Source organism: Fusarium oxysporum, chromosome XI (genome assembly GCF_013085055.1).
Source record: "Fusarium oxysporum Fo47 chromosome XI, complete sequence".
Classification (NCBI taxonomy): domain Eukaryota; kingdom Fungi; phylum Ascomycota; class Sordariomycetes; order Hypocreales; family Nectriaceae; genus Fusarium; species Fusarium oxysporum.
In genome coordinates this window covers 2,183,687-2,202,792 of record NC_072850.1, presented here as the reverse complement: position 1 = coordinate 2,202,792, position 19,106 = coordinate 2,183,687, and the positions used below count along the sequence as shown (strand labels likewise).

General features: G+C 48.2%; 7 protein-coding genes and 1 non-coding gene across 8 annotated transcripts; 4 read left to right on the top strand and 4 right to left on the bottom strand.

The window, feature by feature from the left end:
- Positions 1–241: 241 nt before the first annotated feature.
- FOBCDRAFT_t260 lies at positions 242–313 on the top strand. Its single transcript has one exon. It is a non-coding gene; the product is annotated as a tRNA-Pro (tRNA).
- Positions 314–698: 385 nt separating this feature from the next.
- FOBCDRAFT_281713 (uncharacterized protein) lies at positions 699–1,175 on the bottom strand (the record flags this gene model as incomplete). Its single annotated transcript, XM_054707618.1, has 1 exon — positions 699–1,175. The coding sequence occupies one exon, from the start codon at positions 1,173–1,175 to the stop codon at positions 699–701; it is 477 nt and encodes a 158-aa protein (XP_054563593.1).
- Positions 1,176–3,223: 2,048 nt separating this feature from the next.
- On the top strand, positions 3,224–7,039 carry FOBCDRAFT_245431 (uncharacterized protein; the record flags this gene model as incomplete). The annotated part of the gene is made up of 10 exons (XM_059610683.1): positions 3,224–4,076; positions 4,167–4,168; positions 4,267–4,308; positions 4,598–4,665; positions 4,885–5,011; positions 5,092–5,212; positions 5,260–5,945; positions 6,420–6,595; positions 6,659–6,734; positions 6,869–7,039. The coding sequence occupies 10 exons, from the start codon at positions 3,224–3,226 to the stop codon at positions 7,037–7,039; spliced, it is 2,322 nt and encodes a 773-aa protein (XP_059468094.1).
- A 681-nt stretch (positions 7,040–7,720) lies between these two features.
- FOBCDRAFT_147589 (uncharacterized protein) lies at positions 7,721–8,368 on the top strand (the record flags this gene model as incomplete). The annotated part of the gene is made up of 1 exon (XM_031192942.2): positions 7,721–8,368. The coding sequence occupies one exon, from the start codon at positions 7,721–7,723 to the stop codon at positions 8,366–8,368; it is 648 nt and encodes a 215-aa protein (XP_031031788.2).
- Positions 8,369–8,945: 577 nt separating this feature from the next.
- On the bottom strand, positions 8,946–9,218 carry FOBCDRAFT_281709 (uncharacterized protein; the record flags this gene model as incomplete). The annotated part of the gene is made up of 2 exons (XM_031192941.2): positions 8,946–9,035; positions 9,105–9,218. The coding sequence occupies 2 exons, from the start codon at positions 9,216–9,218 to the stop codon at positions 8,946–8,948; spliced, it is 204 nt and encodes a 67-aa protein (XP_031031787.2).
- Positions 9,219–9,672: 454 nt separating this feature from the next.
- Positions 9,673–11,023, top strand: FOBCDRAFT_192572 (lactate dehydrogenase/glycoside hydrolase). The gene is made up of 3 exons (XM_031192940.3): positions 9,673–10,181; positions 10,231–10,460; positions 10,517–11,023. The coding sequence occupies exons 1-3, from the start codon at positions 9,923–9,925 to the stop codon at positions 10,955–10,957; spliced, it is 930 nt and encodes a 309-aa protein (XP_031031786.2). The 5' UTR covers positions 9,673–9,922; the 3' UTR covers positions 10,958–11,023.
- A 114-nt stretch (positions 11,024–11,137) lies between these two features.
- FOBCDRAFT_233840 (uncharacterized protein) lies at positions 11,138–13,776 on the bottom strand. Its single transcript, XM_031192939.3, has one exon. It carries the CDS (start codon positions 13,682–13,684, stop codon positions 11,291–11,293), a length of 2,394 nt encoding a protein of 797 aa, XP_031031785.2. The 5' UTR covers positions 13,685–13,776; the 3' UTR covers positions 11,138–11,290.
- A 1,074-nt stretch (positions 13,777–14,850) lies between these two features.
- On the bottom strand, positions 14,851–17,153 carry FOBCDRAFT_324501 (chitin synthase-domain-containing protein; the record flags this gene model as incomplete). The annotated part of the gene is made up of 3 exons (XM_054707616.1): positions 14,851–16,447; positions 16,504–17,045; positions 17,100–17,153. 3 exons carry the CDS (start codon positions 17,151–17,153, stop codon positions 14,851–14,853), a joined length of 2,193 nt encoding a protein of 730 aa, XP_054563591.1.
- Positions 17,154–19,106: the final 1,953 nt, after the last annotated feature.

Below are 19,106 nucleotides of genomic sequence, written 5' to 3'. Positions count from 1 at the left end.
TTGGCTGAAGATCTATGCATTATTGATGGTGCCTTGGATATTTTTAGAGACTCTAGGCAATACAAAAAACAGAATATTCACATTGGGCGACCAAAAAACAAACGATCTGCAGTCGCCTGACAGTGAGATGATAGCTGCTGAAGATCGGATTGCCCAAATCTTAAGGAAGTTGCTGGAGTTGAATGCTCTGTTCAATATAAAACTGTCTTGGGAAAGCTTTTGATATCTGATTACTAAAATCGGCTTCTTGGTCTAGAGGTATGATTCTCGCTTTGGGTGCGAGAGGTCCCGGGTTCAATCCCCGGAGGAGCCCTTCTTTTTGCTTTTTCTTGCACTAGGTACAAGTTCTTAACAAAGTGAAATCTGGTCAGCGAGAGCTTGGGAGCAAGCCACGTTGTTCTTGACGTGCTAAGAATCAGTAAGATAACCTGATCAATTGACACAAGTCCTGGAAAATAGTAACAGCTGTTTGGTCACTAAGTTAATCAGCACGCCGTAGGAATGACTGTATTGTTTCCCATAGAATTAAATGCTGTAATGACTCTGAAAATGTCCGACGCTAATGAGATCCAACTTGGGTATCTGTAAAGTGATGCAACCTCTATTATCCCTTCACGTTTCCAATTCTTTTGCGACACCACAAGTCAATGTAATATTCCCCCCTTCCTCTCACTGTCCGATCATCAGCTCCGCGTCTTTCACTTGGGAATGTCAACCCAGCTTGCATAGGGTACTGCGCGTCGCATCCCGCGCAGAGCTTTGGAATTTCGAGATTCTCCTGGGATCCGACGAGCGACTTTTCGTCGTGCAGGCGCCGACGCTCTAGTGTACTGCGGCTCAGGAGAAGAACCAAAAAGGGAAGGGGAAGCTGCTGAACGATGGCTTGGGGGGCTGATTGACTGGTTGTTGACGTGCCCAATGGTCAAAGGGGATTGGTGGCTGCGTGGAGGGGTGGTACGCCCGGCAAGTTGGTTATCGTTGTCACTAGCCTGATCGATACGACGGCTTTGCAAACCCTTCTTGACCATGATGAAGTGGTCTATCTCTTTGAGGTGCGCGATGAGAGGTTTGTCAAGTTCATGGTCCTCGTCAAGGTGCTCAATGATACCCCCATGAATGGCCAAAGCCATCTCCCACAAGTAGTCCAAACGTTCTGCGTTTGTGGATTCCACCATCGTGAGTGGGGTCTGAGGCTGTAATGTTTTATGCAAATGTGGTATTGGCGGGCTAGATCGTTAGTCATAGTTGTGCTCGGCTGGGGTCTGCACTACTTACACTAGGGCAATAGTCAAGGCAGCGGGAAATGAAGGAGGGAGACGGGAAGTTCAGTAGTACGAGCTCAGCAATGTTGCTTCAGAAATAGTGAGAAGGAAGTTTATTCCTGAATTCTTCAAGAACAGAAACGTCACCGTTTAAGTATATGGTCCTGAAGCATCGCTGCAGTCCCTGCTCTGCGCCTCCAAAACATCACAACAAAGAAAAGACATCGCTTCTGCAACGGAACCCGGTTTGTAGACACAACCGATGAAGAAGTGCGTATTGAATGAAGCACTAGTTGCTCGAAGACCCTTGCCTTTCGCGTCCACTTCGTACGTGCGGTCAAAGTTGTCTTTGTTACGGAGGTCGGGATGTCCGTCGACTTCAGGTTCTGTCGGTGAGATTGACTCACTTTCCGGTTTATTCTCTCAGCTCTTTATGGTTACATATGCTAAAGATATGACAGGGTAGGTTACAGAGCTCAGATATGTGTGAAGACTGGCTGTGGCGGCCTGGGCGTAGGGGTTGACATGGTCTCCTTTTATAGAATATGATATGTTATAGGTGATGAGGTCAGCCTGGCATGTAGCTCTGTCGCGGCAACCTGAGGCATCAGGTAAAGCTGAAGTAGCATGGAAGCCCCTTTTCCGTTGGCAAGTCTTCTGCTGGCCTCCAATATTGCCAATAAAGAACAGTGTTGGAGATTGATGTAACAAGGAGGTCTTACTTAGCAGGGCGTATACTATGAGTTATAATATAATTACATCTGCTATGTTTTATAGGAGAGCCAATATAACATTTAGACGAAACATCTAAGGGTAACGTTTCATAGTTGTGTTGAGGCTATTAAAAAGACTTCGGATTTCATGCAAAGGCAAGTTGCCGATAGCTTCACATTATTGTCTTATTGCTCGTAGATGCAGGGTAAGACAATTGGGTGAACAGGCAACAGATGCACGTGATAGATAAGACCTGAAAAACGCTGGAATCGTTAGTGCATTCGGTGACGGAATAACCTCAAACCAAGCCTGTGGGGAAACTTAATTAAACCAATTCTGGACGACAGCTGGCCAAAGCCAATAAGCATTTGCATCCCAATCCTCCACACCTACCACCTATAACAAGGCAACTGTTTGGCAGAATGTATAGCAGCTACATCTCACCAAAGGAGCTGAATTAAACCTGCAGGTTTCTGAGAATAATATAATATGAGAAACTAGCCCGATGTTGTGAGTAGCACGAATACAGGGACATCAGCCCTCACCTCAGCTTTGCTGTAGACTTAGAAAAAAATATGAATAGTGATCCATATCAGTTGGCTTGGGGTTCAAGTAGCCACTGATCTGGCATACTGTTTGCTTATTGGTGACAATAATTAAGAGTCTCCGCCATTGCAGCTTATGACAGGCGTACCGACATACTAATATGCAAGACATGCAACCTTCAGAACGAGATCTAGGCCTCGGTACAGGGTTTATTAAAGCTCCATCATGTCATAACCCACATCATGCTCGTTGAATTGGATGTGCAATGCTAAGCGTGCAGCTTTTGTGGCTGTCCCACGACCGGCTCCCCGCATGCTTGATCATGACTGCCAAAGTTTTCGTATGTAACTGGGCCGGATAAACCCATGATCTGATCATATCGGTACCATATTGATCTAGGCCAAAATTGTTACCCCTGAAAGCAAGGCGGCGGCTAATCACGTTGATGCGTGCTGCAATTGACCTCCAACGCCAGGTCGCACGATAATGGTAAAGGGTATTCATCCGAATTGATCAATAACATCGCTTATATCTCCATCATGTCCTGTTTAATGAGTAATTTGGCACTGCTAGGTTCTTTTCTCATTACTCGCAAAAACAGCTATATTGGTTTTACAAACTCTTGCATTTATTTATATCGTTGCAGTGAAATACATCCTTGGACAGTTATATGCAGATTTCGCCTGTACTTCCACTTCCAAATGACTTCAATTATTGACTGGGGCATTAATACTCAAGATGAGCCTGATTATGGCCTCTCTTGGGGAGACATGCCTGAAGGTCTACACCCATGGGATTGGGACATTTCATCCAACACTCTCTACAACATATGCGCAATGCCTGGGACATCGATACCGCCTTCGTCCTCAAAGTACTGCGAGAGCGATGCTATTACGGGCAGCATGCTGAATGATGAGGGACTGTACTCTGCACCGTTATCAGGATCTCTGTCCAGCACGCACAGCGTCGAAGAATATTTTCAACCTGAAAGTCGAATACAGCAAGCATGCCTGTATGAAGAGGCAACCTTGGGCATTCTGCAAGACCACCGCGGAAGCTTAAGCACTGCCACCGATTCGATCCCAAACTCGACTCCACCTGAGGTCAGCGCTAGCATCAAGACCCGCACGACCCCGGTTACAAAGGCTGAGGGGAAGAAAAGAAACAGACGAAAGCCCAGTGACAAAAAGAACGCAAGAAGGACGAAGACTGAAATCAACAGGGAAGAGAAAAAACGTTACATGAAGGTTTTGGAGAGGAACCGAAGAGCTGCGGCGAATTGTCGTGCGCGAAAGCAAGAGCAACAAGACAAGTTGAACGCCGAGCTGGAACAGCTTCAGGACCGGCACAAAGAGCTATTTGCTTCCTGCAACGAGCTGAGGGAAACAGCTTACCAACTAAAGCTCCAGCTGCTGAGGCACGGCGACTGCGGATGCGCCCTCATTCAGCGATTCATCGCAAATGAAGCAGTCAATTCCGTCGAAACTCTGATTTCGAAACAATCTCCCTCCAGCAGCCCCAACTGCACCACTGCGAGCACCACTGCCGCTGCCAGTAGCCCGAGACGAGGACTGGGCGGAAATAACGGATGGGATAAACCACCTGGCATGTTCCCATGAAACTGGAGTCTTGTGGCTGTTTTAGTGGTAGATGCTGGTGATGAGTCTCATATCACGTTATGGTCTGGGTTAGGAAAAGAATGATTGAACTTGTTTGTACTGTGGGCATTAATGCTGCATTTAAGTTACGCCAACAAGGATGGAACAACTCGTTTTATCGTCATAGGGTAATTAGCCAAACTTTGAATACAGCGACGTGGCCAATAATTGGTGTTGGACGCTGAGACTAGTTCAACAGCCGTCAGCAACCGCACGCTAAGTTAGTTGATAACAGATAAGTGATGTAACTGTCGAGTTCTGTAAAAACATTGGGTAACCGCTGCCTGAAATGATGGATATCGAACCATGCCAGTCATATTGGTAGCTTCTTCAAGACCGAGATCGAGATCACCAAGAACCTGATGGTGATGAAACGCATAAATCGCAAACGCAGACAGCTTTGTATACTGATATCAGGTGATGTGGCTTGGCTGCATCTCACCACTATTTGCCATTATCGTAATCAACGCCATGCCCCGCAAGTCGTTAGCTTTGTTGGGCAAGCGGATGCAACTGCTGCGAGGTCTCGACCCTCGGCTAGAGGCCCAGCCACGAGGAGAGTCGAGACCGCCAGCGCACGGAGGTAAGGTAGGCCGGAAAACATTGGGGAATAACACAAATGGATGTGCCATATCGCAAGATTTGCGTATCACATACCAACGCCACCAGCTCCGGGCCGTTTTATATAATTCTTTGTGCCAGAGGGCATTGAGCTTGTTTCTCCCCTTCAAGACATCGCCATCATTGGATGCACAGATTATTATGAGCACCGCTGCTATTATTCCAGACTTTAACGGTTTCCAATGGGACGGACCGTCATTTTCCTCCAAGGTAAGTAGCGGTCGGTATTCGACAGATGCAGGAAGACATGAACCCTTGTCGCATTTAGGTAATCTCCAATCATTGCACAGTCTCACCTGTCCGTGTGGCCAAGACACTGGTGCTCTCACAACACCTTGCCACCCCTCATGGCAATCCAGGCTGACACCTCACAGTCGACATTCGATAGTATCCTCAGTCAATTCGAGCAGGGTAAGATGCCCATGGCCTTATCGAATGCAGAGAATGACCCTCTACAGACCCTGTGTTCCTCGATCCCTTGTACCAGACACCTGGTTATTATCTTCGGCCAATGTCACCCATCCCCAACATACTCCTCACCCAAATGCCAAACCCCTCTTCAAGTGAGCTGCACAAGACAGGAAAAGCCTCCTCTTGTATCACCAATAGCTGTATTGGGAAAGATGACCTACCTGCACAGGGCGGAGAGGTGCCGCAGTCGAAGCATCCCAACAAGAACCTCGATTCATCCTGGGCTGATATGAACCAGGCAAAAGCCCTACCGCCAGCACTTACTGCGGGGCTTTTGGAGCGACGCGACTCGACAATGAGCAATGAAGAGAGCCTCGTGGGCTTGGAAAAGACTCCCACTCAAGTGAAGATGCGCTCGGCATCACGCAGGCCAAAAAAGGTCGGCAAGAAACCCGCACTCCCTGCGCATGTCGTTCAGGCTAGGCAGTGCCATAACGATGTTGAGAAGCAGTATCGCACCCGCTTGAAGCAGAAATTCGAGCGACTATTGGCGGTGCTCCAAGCTTCAAAGGTGAAGGACGAGTCTGGCGGCGAAGGAGATTCGGAAGCACCGGACTGTGGGTACAGTCGAGGGGAGGTGTTGGATTTCGCAAGGCAGCGCATCCTCGCCCTCGAGGAGGAGAACAGACGTCTGTCTGATCAGGTACAGCATCTGGACAGACGCTTTACGATCGTATAATGACACAAGAGAAGCTGGATGTCGGCAACGACAACATGTACATAGGTAGTGCTATAAGATGTTTTTGGATGTGAGTGTGGCTAACCACTCACTTAAGATATGTTTTTGCTTTGCGTGAGACACTCTGAGGTCCGTGCCCTCCACTTGCAGCAACTGACGGAACAACTGCTCCGTGGCGTAAAGGTTGTCCGGTTGCTACATATCTTTGATGCTCGGTAACAAGGCTAGCATTATCCGCCGGGCTCAAACTGGAGCCCATGGACAGGGCAAGCCTCCATATGCTAATCTTGAGACTAAAGGATACTAAATTCGACTGAAATCGGCAAATTATGATTAAGCTCCCCAGTACATCCGGCAGATATTAAACGCCTTGTAACTGGTCAATAGAACACAGGATTGGTTCTAGTAGGATATCTAAACATTATCTATCCGCCCATTATATACGTGGACCTGCTGTGGCCTTTCCAGTTTACAAGCGCTGGCAACAAAGTTATGAATACATACAGGGCACGTATCATGTTCCGCAAGGTACCACGCTGCGATACAATCAGAGTGAAAGATATGCTCACAATCCAATTGGCGAAGCATGTCCGTGTCCTTGACCTCACCCAAACAGATTGCACTAGACCCAGAGCGGGCGATTAGTGAGTGGCGCCGAATGGTGACGTGTCCAGAGACATACCATGTCATGTTGAAGGCTGGTACAGCCCACGAGGCGTGAGCATGGCTCATGATGTTCGACCTCATGTCTTTGCTGGTTTTTGGAGGAGCAAGGGAGTCGAGGTGCGGCAGGTCCCGACGCTGTGAAGAGCTTGATGACACTGTGGTAGGCGATGTTGCTCCAGAGGATAACGAAGACCTTGGCCTCGCCCACCTATAGACTCTTTGAAACTATTAATCTCTGAGGCTCTTGGCAGTCAACAGGCGGCAAGACATACTTGGGTAACCCTACCAAGAACATCATTGTCAAAGCCATAATTGGGAGCAGGATGGCAGACAACCACGCCAGCATCCCATCGCTTGGGGCTGAGTTCTCAGGGCTGCCTACGTCGGTGGTGATAGGGCTAGACATGACTGCTACAGCATGAGGTAGAAAGATGTTCCCGCGCCGGGGGGAATGGCAGGGATGCTGTGTTTGATATGACCTTTGACCTTTGACCTTTGAATTATTCAGTAAAGACGCGATCTAGACCTGCTGAGGCTAAGGGTCATGATATGATATGATATGGCTGGCGTGACAAGTTATTAGTGTTTGTGGCGTCAGCATCATACCACGAAAGCGGCGCAACATGGCACGATAGACAACCCTCCTTCAACCTATCACAGATCGTGGAAATTCCTCCAACGGCATCTTATACCCTCAATTTGCTGAATCTCTCGCTCAAACAAGTGACCGCACACCATTCTGTTCTTGTGGCTGGCATATGACAGCTATACATATGATGAGAATAAGCAGCCTTTACATCGAAAACAAATCATGTGAGGATGTTTTGTTGACAAATCACAAGACGCTGAATGGTTGCAGTGGTTCTACAGCGTGACGACTCCACGGCATAACGAATGAGAAATAGTTGAGGCAATGTCCACCATCTGGTTACTATCATGATGTGCTTTCCTTGAAGTCGAGATGCAGATCGACCAGTTGAGTATATTTCTATAAGGTCCCTACCATTACTAGCAGCGCCTTGGATTCAATAAACAATCTATTCATTCAGCAATTACTTAGTAATCTGTCCAGTGAATTATCATCTACATGAATGTTCTTCATCATGCAGAACAGTTCTGAACTTCTCTACCACATCATCTTGACCGTCATCGACTTTCACCTCGAACCATCGGGATCCCAACGAGCTATCTACATTCTTGGCACACGAGCGACGATCGAAGCCGCCAAAGACTCGGCCTTCAAGGTCCTCCATACGCTGAGATACAAGCCTGATGACTTTGTCGAATACGCCGTCCATTCACGCCATGTCGGAACCTGGGATCACGGCGACGGTGTTCTCATCTACGCCAAAGCTCCCGCAGGCCAGGTATTCCTTGTCTCTATCCAGGTAACGCCTAACACCGAACTGCTCCAAGCCGATCGGGACGGTGCCATTCTGCTACCCCATGGAGTACCTTCGCTTCACTACGTGACGCAGACCGTCATCGACTACAACAAAGACCGGACCGGCTGCGTGCAGCAGATGCAGATAGAGGGGACATTTGTTCACCGTGCTGATGCGAGAAAAGCAGCACAGAAGCTGCTTGACCCTCTTGACTATGTAGAGTATGACACGCCGGACAAAATGAAGGGGGAGTGGCCATATGGGGAGGACATCCTTATTCACGCAGTCGCGGAGACTGGAGAGAATACCACTATTGAGATCAAGACTGTTGTTGATACGCATCACAAGCATGGAAAAGATATTTAAAGGGGATTCATTAGTGAAGAGTTGTTGGCGTAGCGGATTAGTAAGGCATTGCTTCTTTGCCTAGGTATTATGAACTTTGGTTAAGAAATTGTATAACTATGATGGGATTGGCTATTTGGGACTCATGTTTCTGAATTAGAATCTTTGTTCTTGTCTCTTAATTGAACACTCTCTGGAAATCTTTTTTAGTGAATTAATAAAAGGAAATATCATTAGCCCGGTTTGTCTACATGATTATATACCGCAGCCTCTGCTGCAATCAAGTAGCAATATGGCCAACTATGACTTAGAGAGTAGGCTAACATCCAGACATCGTCAGGTTTGTATAAGACATTTTATTTCCAGGCGCGTATATAATAAAGGAAAGTACGTATAAGCGTGATTTAAAAAAAGAGCCTATTTACAAGGAGCTGCTTACAGATTCTCACTAGCCAGAACAAGGATTGACATGAGGATGCGTTGATCAGCGCATTCGTATACCGCACTGTGCAAACTTCCAGGCTTAAATACCAAAAAGGTCAATGGAGCAAAGCTGCGAGGAAACAATCATCCCGAGCCAATACTGGCCAGAAATGGTCTAGAAGTGAAAGCCAGGGGGCACGCAATACGGCGAACCATTCTGCTTGTTAAATAGGCAAGCCGTCTTCGGAGGACAAGCACCGGCGAGCTAAAGGCCAGACGCCCCAGTTAGCTTTCCCTTCCGTGTCAGCTGCCGCTAGGAAACGGAGAGGCTTACCACCCAGGTACGGTCGACGTTGCAGACCTGCCAGCCCTTGAGGTCTGCCGTGCACGAGTAGGTTCCGGGCGTGCAGCCCTTGGGAGCGGGGACAGCAGCTGCGAAGGCAGCCATGGTGAGAAGAGGGATAAGCTTCATGATGGGAATTGCGTTTATGTGTAACGAGTGCTGATATCTTATGATGTTGAGTGAATGTTGATGATGGAATTAATTTGGCTTCTGATAAGGTGTTTTATATTTGACTGACGAGCCTCTGGTGTCACAATCTGGTGATGCAGCTGCATAGCCTCTATGGCCTCTTCCCAGTGACACCGACAATATAACTCGACAACGCTCATCATGTAGGCCTTCTATCACGAGGTGGACTTTGAATTTGAAGTGATTCCATCATATACCAAAATAGCAACATGCCGGTGCTGTTGCATAGAGCTAATACAAGCTTGGGTCATATGGTGAGTTGAAGGGTCCGTCAGATCAGAGACCTCCGCTATCATGGCAGCCGAACATAGCCGCTATTAAAAGACTTTTAAAATACGATCCATAACCTCCACCAGAACATAACTAACGGGCTATGATCTGATTTGTGATGCTCTCTTGTGAGCAAGTGTCTTGTCATTGTCATATCAGGTCTTTTCTTGTGGCGTGACGCTTCGATACTACTATGACAGCCACCAATGTCGAGTATCAGAACATCATCAGAACACCACAAACGCTAATTACGCCACAATTCTTGAATGATCCCTGGGGTCTTATAAATCGCGGCACACTGCAATGCACACAGCGGGACAACAATATTTCCAGCAATCCGACTAAGCGCAATGGGCTCAGCATCTCGAGTGGCGATTGTAGGCGTCGGTGAAGTCGGCGGTGCCGTCGCTTACAACCTCACGTTGAATTCTGTGGCGAGCGAGTTGCTTCTCGTCGACCTCGACCTCGATGTCAGAAATGCCCAGATCGAAGACCTCTGCGATGTCTCTTACAGTACTAACAGCAGTACGCGTGTACGTCCAGCCACGTACCATGAGGCTGCTCAGTGCGATCTCGTGGTCATAACCGCTGCATCTAAGCACCTGCTGGGTACGTGTTCTCTCCTTCAAATGGGATGTAGGCTCATTGTTCTTCCAAGGTCAGACAACTATTGACTATACGTCTCGGAACACCTCGATGATACGTGAGGTGATGGAGGCAATGAAGCCCTTCCGAGCTGACACCGTTTTACTCATTGTGGCAAATCCAGTTGACCTACTGACATCTCTCGCCAAGGAGATGTCGGGACTTCCTTCATCTCAGGTCATTGGCACTGGTACAGCTCTCGACACTTACAGGCTTCGAGGGATGGTTGCATCTCGTGCTTTGGTGAGTGGGCGCTGTGATATCTGAACTACCGCATTTCTAACACAGAACCATCATAGGTATCCCCATCTGCTGTGGATGCATTTGTCGTGGGTCGCCATGGAGAAGACCAAGTAGTCGTGTGGTCCGCAGCAACCATTGGAGCGGTCCCCATTGACGATGTGAAAATGCTGAGCGCTATTGATCTCAGTAGGATCGAACTCATCTGCAAACATCGATCGAACCACATCATACTGGGCAAAGGATCTGCATCGTTCGGAATAGCTTCCGTCGCTGCTAACTTGTGTTGTTCTGTCATCCTCGATAAGAATGAGATGTACCCGGTCAGTCACTTTCAAGAGGACTATGGATGCTGTCTCAGCTTGCCAACCGTTATTGGGAGGAAGGGGATCTTGCGTTCAGTTCCCCTGGCGATGAGCCCAGGCGAGAATGCTGCGGTGAAGGTATCAGGGGAGTTGTTGAAAGCCAGTGTTGAATTAATCCAGCGAGACTGGTGGTGAGCATTATTGGCGTTTGTAAGTTTATAGTCAACAGGTTTAGTAATTCTAGTCAACGTTCGTGTATCACGATCAAAGCAAGGCACCTTTGTGAAAGACTCAGATATAAGCAATTTCTAGCCAAGCTTATTGTGCTTGCGGACTTCAATTTTCTTTTGTACTGCCAACTCTCAGTACTGATATCTCCAGGTTCGTAAGGAAGACCATTCTTTTTGAAGGCACATTGAAAGCAAGAGTGACAGTAGTTTCCACTCCGCATCTGATGTAACAGCGTCAAACCATCGGCTTATGAACAAGATACGATATCGATATCACTAGCAATAGATAAATCAATAATTACAAGCCCTTCTCACTAGCCACTACATGTTTCATAACCTGAACAAAACTATCAGGGCTGACAGAGATGGAATCAATCCCCGCATTAACCAAGAACTTTGCAAATTCAGGATGGTTGCTTGGTGCCTCGCCACAAAGCCCAATCTTACAGCCCTCTCGGCGAGCCACTGTAATGGCTCTAGCAATCATCCACTTTACAGCCTCATCCTGTTCGTTGAACAAGCTCGCTAACTCCCCAGAATCTCGGTCTACACCGAGGGTGAGCTGAGCCAGATCATTGGACCCAATGGAGAAGCCGTCAAAGTGCTGGGTAAAGCTCGAGGCCAGGATGACATTGGAAGGGATCTCGCACATCACATAAACCATGAGGCCGTTCTCCCCTCGCTTCAGTCCATTCTCTTCCATTATGTCTAGCACCTTTCGGGCTTCTTTGACTGTTCGACAAAAGGGAATCATGACAATGGCATTGGTGAGTCCCATTTCCTCTCGAACCTTTTTAACAGCACGGCATTCTAGGGCAAAGCCCTCCTTGTAGCGAGGCGAGTAGTAACGTGAGGCCCCGCGAAATCCGATCATGGGGTTCTCCTCCTTAAGTTCAAACTCAGCACCGCCTATCAGGCGAGCGTACTCATTCGTCTTGAAATCGCTCATCCTAATAATGGCTGGTTTGGGGTAGACAGAAGAACAAAGCGTTGCGAGGCCAGATGCCAACTTATCCACAAAGTAATCAGGCTTGCAAGTATAGCCTGCAGTAAGATTGGTGATCTCTTTCTTGGCTGCTTCATCCTCAAGATGATCATAATGAATGAGAGCCATGGGATGGACCCGGATAAAATTGCTGACCACGAATTCCATACGAGCAAGTCCAATACCATCAACTGGGAGCCTCCACCAGCGGTACGCAGCTGAGGGGTTGGCCAGATTCAGCATGATCTTTGTTCGGACAGAAGGGAGCTCGGATATGTGTACCATCTGGGTGGTGATCTCCGAGATTCCATCATAGACAAGACCCGAATCGCCTTCTGCACATGACACAGTGACGTCTTGACCAGTGTGCAGAACATAGGTTGCGTTTCCAGTACCAACTACCGCTGGAACACCCAGTTCCCGACTGACAATCGCGGCGTGAGAGGTCCGCCCACCGTAATCGGTGACGATTGCGGCAGCTCGCTTCATGACAGGCACCCAGTCAGGGTCCGTAGCCTCAGTCACCAGGATCGAGCCGTCGATAAACTTGTCTATGTCCGAGACCGAGGTGAGCAGGCAGATCCGCCCTGCAACTGCCTTGTCGCCAATAGACAGCCCTGTGGTCAAGGTGTGGCCACGTTCTCCGACCGTGTAGGTCTTGAAGGCTGCCGTGTCACGGCGAGACTGCACCGTCTCAGGTCTGGCCTGCACGATGTAGAGTTTGCCAGAAGAGCCATCTCTAGCCCACTCCATATCCATCGGGCAGCTGTAATGCTCCTCGATAAGACATGCCCATCGTGACAATTGGAGAATCTCTTCATCTTTTAGAACATAGGCAGCTCGCTCGGCCCTGGATGTAGGGACATTGCGTGTTCGTACGCACTTATCCCCGTACACCATCTTGATCGCCTTGTCGCCGAGCTTCTTGCTCAGAATCGGCGATAGCTTCTCATTAGATAGGAGAGGTTTGAAGATCTGGTACTCATCTGGGTTGACAGTACCCTGAACGACATTCTCGCCAAGGCCCCATGCAGCATTGATGAGAATGATCTTGTCGAAGCCGCTCTCTGTATCGATAGAGAACATGACACCTGCGCCGCCGATGTCAGAGCGAACCATCTGCTGGATCCCAATGGAGAGAGCCACGTTTCCATGATTGAACTTCTTGATATGGCGATAGCTGATAGCTCGATCTGTAAAAAGCGAAGCATAACATCGTCTACAAGCATCGAGCAGCGCTTCGCTCCCCTGGATATTTAGGTACGTCTCCTGCTGTCCAGCGAAGCTCGCGTCAGGAAGGTCTTCAGCCGTTGCACTAGATCGCACTGCAACACTTAGATCATCAACCCCGGCTTTATCGCACAAGTCGCGATATCCAGACAGTATGGCCTCTGCAGTATCAGCCGGCCACGTTCCACGCAGGAACAGGATGCGTATGGCGTGACCTATCTCAGCAAGCGTTTGATGGCCAGACTGCCATTGATCGACGAGTTCATCGATCTTGCCCCGGATGTTGTTGGCGTCGACATAGTGCCAGTAGGCATAGGATGATGTCGCGAAGCCTGGTGGCACTGGAATTCCCTTGGGCCCGAGGGCTCGAATCATCTCACCCAGAGAAGAATTCTTGCCACCGACTAAGCCGACGTCGCCTCGAGCGAGATGCTCAAAATCGAGAACCAGAGGCTCGTTGGTCCAGTCGTCACTCATGATTGATACTTGTTTGAGTCATGTATATCAAGTCTCCAAAATGTGAACTGAGAACCTGAGCCTTGTTTATCTGATAAGCATAAGGATTCAAGTTTGCGAATGTCACTAAATAAAGGTTCTCCAGACGGTGACCATTCTTAAGCTTTCAAATCCATCATCTGATCTGTCAGTCGATGTGTCACTAAACTGTCATCTTGCTGTCACTTCACAAAAGGTGTCTCTTGATTCCCCAGCCTTTTGAGTTTCTGCATGCGACGTTGGAGAACATCATGTTATCCTCAAAGAGGGGTAAGCAGAATAGTTAAAAATCCAGAAGCACAGTGAACAGCATGTTGTAAAGCTGCTATTGCACCTGGTTGATTATACGACATATGAGTTATCAATGATGCTGCACTAGTAAGTGGCTTCCTTTTTGTGTCTTGGGAGCGTTTTTGCAAGCCACGTAATCTGTCGGCCAGCACCAATATCTAAGTATGCAATTGATCAGCCCATACATCGCTCATGTCACTGATATGATGCTGATCTGATTGCCGTTGTGGCTTGAAACCAGTGTCAAATCTAGCCGCGAAGGTGGCAGCCACTGTGATATCCCCACCATGGGATTTTCACATCGGTCCATTCATGTCCAGGTTAGTAACCAACTGCCGATTCTCTACCAAGCGCAGTTGACTGTGCTTGTGGCCCGTGCACCCAGCTCTCGGGTAAGTAGTCAATCGTTGCTGTGACTTGCTGTATCGAGCTTTTCCGCGAGGCGCAAATCGTTTTGTATAAAGATCCTAAGTCAAGGTCAAGAAGCCCATCTCTGTCATTTTGCAGAAGCAGTCTTGCGTGTTCTGGCCATGTCGCGCCACATATTGACGTTTCGCGGATCTCGACCGAACCCATGCGCCACGCTTTGTTAATTGATCTTGCTCAGTCGGGCTAGGCACGCGACTCCACGGTTATGGAATAGTGAATCTCGTGGTGAGACACGACATGCTTCAAGTCATCCAAGCCAACAGTGACAAGATGAAAGAAGACAAAGAAGCGCAAAAGGCATGTCACTTCAAGTCAATTGAGAAAGCAATCAGGATATGTATTACAATTACTTATGTTTGTCTAATGTATGTTCTTGATATGTAACGTCTTGTCGCCTTTTTTGACCATCCCATTATGAACTCCAATCACTACACTGCAGTAGCAGTCTTTTCCTTAGGCTCAGTCGAGCTGCTATCAGAAACAACACCCTCCTTCTGTGATGACTTCCCCTCTTCAGAGTCATCAGTGATGACCTTCCTTGTCTTACCCCAACCAAAGTTGTCCATGTTAACAACAGCATAAAGCATAACAGCAATGTTGAGAAAAGGGCCCAAGAAGACAAAGACAACGAGACCGAGAAGGAACTGGGCACGCTCGACAAGGTTGCGAGGAAGCCAAGTCGCCATGATCACGTAGTAAAGAAGAGGAATGATCATGACACCGGCAAAACACATGATCAACCACCAAGGCTGACTCATGAAAGCGACAATCATACAACCAATCGATGCAATGACGAACACGTTAAGAGACCAGGTGAGAACATTGGAGAAGGCAACGATGCGCTCCCACCATTGAGTGTTCCAAGCACAGAAGAGTAGAAGATCGTTGCTAGTAGCGCCAAGAGTCCAGCGACGACGCTGAGAGAGGAAGACGTTCCAAGAGTGAGGGACATCAGTGTAAGCGCGAGCATGAAGAGCCTGGCGAGTCTGGGCGTGAGGGAAGGTGACGAGCAATTGGCAAATGTGGTTGCGATCCTCTGAGGCTGTAGCGCGGATACGCTTGAGCATACCGTCCATGTGCTTGGGGAAGTAACCAAAGAGATCGATGAGAACGAGATCGCCACAGGTTTCGTCACAGATCTTGAGAAGTTGACAGCATCCAGGAAGACAAGAGACCTTCTTGGTGGCAATGGACTGATGAAGACGACGAAGACCTTGGGCGATGGTGTACTCGGCAGATTGGTAGATGGACCAGAGGTTCCAATTACCATCCTTGAAGTCAACTGCAACGTAACCACAGACACCGACAGTGTTGGGATAGTACGACTCTTTGAGAAGCTCAGTGACACACTTGTCCTCAAAAACGGTATCGGCATCCATTCCAATGAGATGATCGACGTTGTCCATCTTGACCTCGTTCTCAAGCCAGCTGGTCATGGAGTCGAAAAGCTCGCGCGAGAAGATGGACTCAGGGTTCTGGGCACGGGTGTTGAACTTGTAGAGGAACGATCGAATGACAATGAGGCTGTCACGCTTGCCTTGATTCTGGTCCTTGACGATGCAGTAGAAGGGCAGACCCTTGTAGAAGCCCTTGGAAATCTCAATGTCCATCTGCTGGCCGTCCCAAGCAGTGTAAGCGCCAAGAATCTTCTTCCTTAGAGTCTGGTGAAGGAAGATATCCTCGTTGAGGTAATCGCCAGTGGTCTTTGTCATACCAGGACCACGAACACGACCATCGCAGATGACCATGATGCCCTTCTTGTGGTTCTCGAGACCGGTCTGGTTGACGAGAGAGTCGAGGGAGCGAGTGCACTCTTCGAGTGTCTCGTTGTAACAGGGAATGACGTAGACCATATTCTCGGGGGACTCGGGCTTGATCTGCTTCTCGGGGCTGACCCAGTGGATGAGGGTGAAGACGGCAATGGAAGCGATCATGATGCAGTTGAGGACGAGGGGGAAGGAGATGAAGGGGAGGTAGATGTAGTAGTATCGGGGCCAGTACCAACTGGCAAAGATAAACATGAAGCTGGGATATGAGTCAATATGATTGAAATGGGATGAGATGGATTGAGATAAACTTACTTGACTGCAATCAGACCAGCTGTGAGAATGTATTTTTGAGTCGTAACCTTTCTCTTGCCACGCTTCAACAGGACAGCATTGCCAATATCGTCCTCGGCGACAGTCTCAACCTTGGGCTTAGCCTGATCAGCACCATCACTCTTGAACTCGGGGGCATTGTCGCGCTCAACCGAGGGTTGAGGAACAGGTGTGATCTCGTTGTCAACTGAAGGAGTAGACGAGTGACTAGCATCAGAGCGAGAACCAACAGATGTGTTGTTGCTAATCGAGACAGGAAGACGAGGGATAGGAGCAATCAGATCGGTGCCTTTTGAGCCAGGACGACTCGTCACCGAAGTCCTCTGGGTATCGGGTGTACCGACTGACTCTGGGACCCATGATCTCAGAGACGAAGGCTGTGAAGCGCGATAACTGTCATTCGATGAAGCTTCGTCGACGAGGTAGGCGGGGATAGGCACGGCGGGATATTCAGTGTCTGAGACATCTGAACCGTTGGAGCGGGCCTTGCCATGGACGATCCTGACATTAGCATGGACTTGGTCCTGTTTTAGAAGAGTTAGTCGTGCAGAAATAAGCAGTGCAACAGTGTGACGGACCTTTTGCTTGCCAATGAGAATGGAACGAGGAGGTTCAGTGGTGAGAGAATTCATTGTTACACCAAGGCGCTATGCAAACGAAGAGAAGTGGTTGGACCAGACGAGGATGCTGGAATGTCGTGAAACACCAAGAAACGAGTGACAAGGTGGAATAAGGGAAAAGGCAATGCTTCTGCAGTTGTTCAAGGATGAAGAGGGAAAGGGTTAGAAAGTTATCGACTAAATAATACCTGCCTCCTCATCAAGAAAAGCTTTTGCTCTCATTTGCCTCATCATGCAGGGAAGCAATAGTCTCGCTAATAAAAATTCTAGACATTCAGCCTCAAATCATAATTGGATCGACATGGCTAGCTGAGGAGTCAATCATCTGGTAGGCACCCAGGTATTGAGGGCCTGATCAGGAACCCTTGTAATCCACCGTGAAGTGCCTACGAACGGTCTGGATCGATGGGCATGTACTTTCTTCTTGGAAAGTACTGAATCTACTCTAGTGTACTGATCCGAGCCAGCTGACCTTCAAAAGAAACTTGCATGAATAACGTGCTGCAGTAAACGAGGCGTCCGCATAGTCCCGGAGGTTAAAATGTCTAGACTGTGGCAGCATGACCTAAAAGGGGACGTCCCAGAGAACCGTTCTTCTTTCAGAAGTTTACCAGGGATCCTGGTCAAAGGATATGCATAAGTATTGGGTTGTGGTTCAGGTTGGGATGAGATAACATAGAAAGACCGATCGAAACTGTCAGCATGGACATGGTTCAACCTTATTGCTTTGGTGGATGACGGCTCAACCGAACAGATTGTCCAGTGCGGCAAACCCCCTGCCGGTGATCGCTTACCCTGGTAATCTGTGTATTTCCATTACCTCTTAAACCATTGAGCCGTAGATGCAACAACTGTCAGCCAGCTAAAACCCCGAAAGGCTAGTTAGAGCTCGCAACATTACATCTTCTCTAAGAGGAGACTGTCAAAACTACTCCCAAAGAAATCTCTCTCGGCAGTTGTCCTAGATTAGCGTGACATAGCGGCTGAGCGAGAGGAAGTCATGAGTCGTCGGGGGTTTATTGAAGTTGCTTTTTCTCCCAAAAAGGTTCCGGGATCTGACAGTTCAATTGGCTCAACACATCGGGATTTTTATAGGCACAGCGACCCGTAGACCTGAATCAATAGTCTGGTTCACTAACGCAGCCCAAGAATCTAGCCAGCGATCTCAAAACATCTACCGACCCTTGTAGTTGCATATTTTGTTCCTCTTTACATTTATTGGTTTATTTTATAGCTCGGTCCAGTCCCAGCAAGAATCAATGCCCATTGAGACCCAGCCTCAATCGTTCTTCATTCAGTTACATGACATCCCAGCAAAATTGATCGTCACTGGGCTTCAATTATGCGACAAGGACAATCAGGTTTTCCTCAAGCCTCATTTTCTACTAATGGGAATAATGCGGTAGTTAATGACCCACATCCATGACAACCCGTCTTGGCCCCGTCCCCTAATTAGTCTTGGTTTTCATGCTCATCTCAACACCAACCAAAAAGAGAACCAAGACAGCAAATCTTCCCGTGTCTCACTAGGTCCCGGATTCCCGTTACACAGCATAGGAAAGAACTCAATTCACAGGAAATTAATTCATGCATTTTTTTCTTTTTGCTCATGTTGTTCTTTTCTCTTTACACTTCAGCCGCCGTAACTTGCCCCAAACGCGGGAAGATTTATGCTGCATTGCGGCAAACTTTGCTTTTTATATCCTGCTGGGTAAAAGTCCCGACAGAGCCGTGTTCTTATTTTAGTGCAATGTACCCCTGACCTTTCCTGAAAATCACGGCTGACATACCCCTGACCTTGTAATTTTACTCCCGGGAAGATCTACCGGAATCAATAGCTGGTTCCGAACCATCGGATACTCTACTCAGCTTCCAACGACAGACGGCAGAGTTAGTTTGGTATGTAGAGCGGCTAGGTAAACAGGAACATTTTACAGCCCTGCACGGTTATCCAATAAACAAGTT

What these genes read in the sequence shown, in the direction of transcription:
- FOBCDRAFT_233840 (XM_031192939.3), bottom strand. Translation starts at nt 13,684, where the DNA reads ATGAGTGACGACTGGACCAACGAGCCTCTGGTTCTCGATTTTGAGCAT.
- FOBCDRAFT_192572 (XM_031192940.3), top strand. Translation starts at nt 9,923, where the DNA reads ATGGGCTCAGCATCTCGAGTGGCGATTGTAGGCGTCGGTGAAGTCGGC. An exon ending in TGCATCTAAGCACCTGCTGG is followed by an intron (nt 10,182 to 10,230) that starts GTACGTGTTCTC and finishes TGTTCTTCCAAG; the next exon opens with GTCAGACAACTATTGACTAT. An exon ending in TGGTTGCATCTCGTGCTTTG is followed by an intron (nt 10,461 to 10,516) that starts GTGAGTGGGCGC and finishes GAACCATCATAG; the next exon opens with GTATCCCCATCTGCTGTGGA.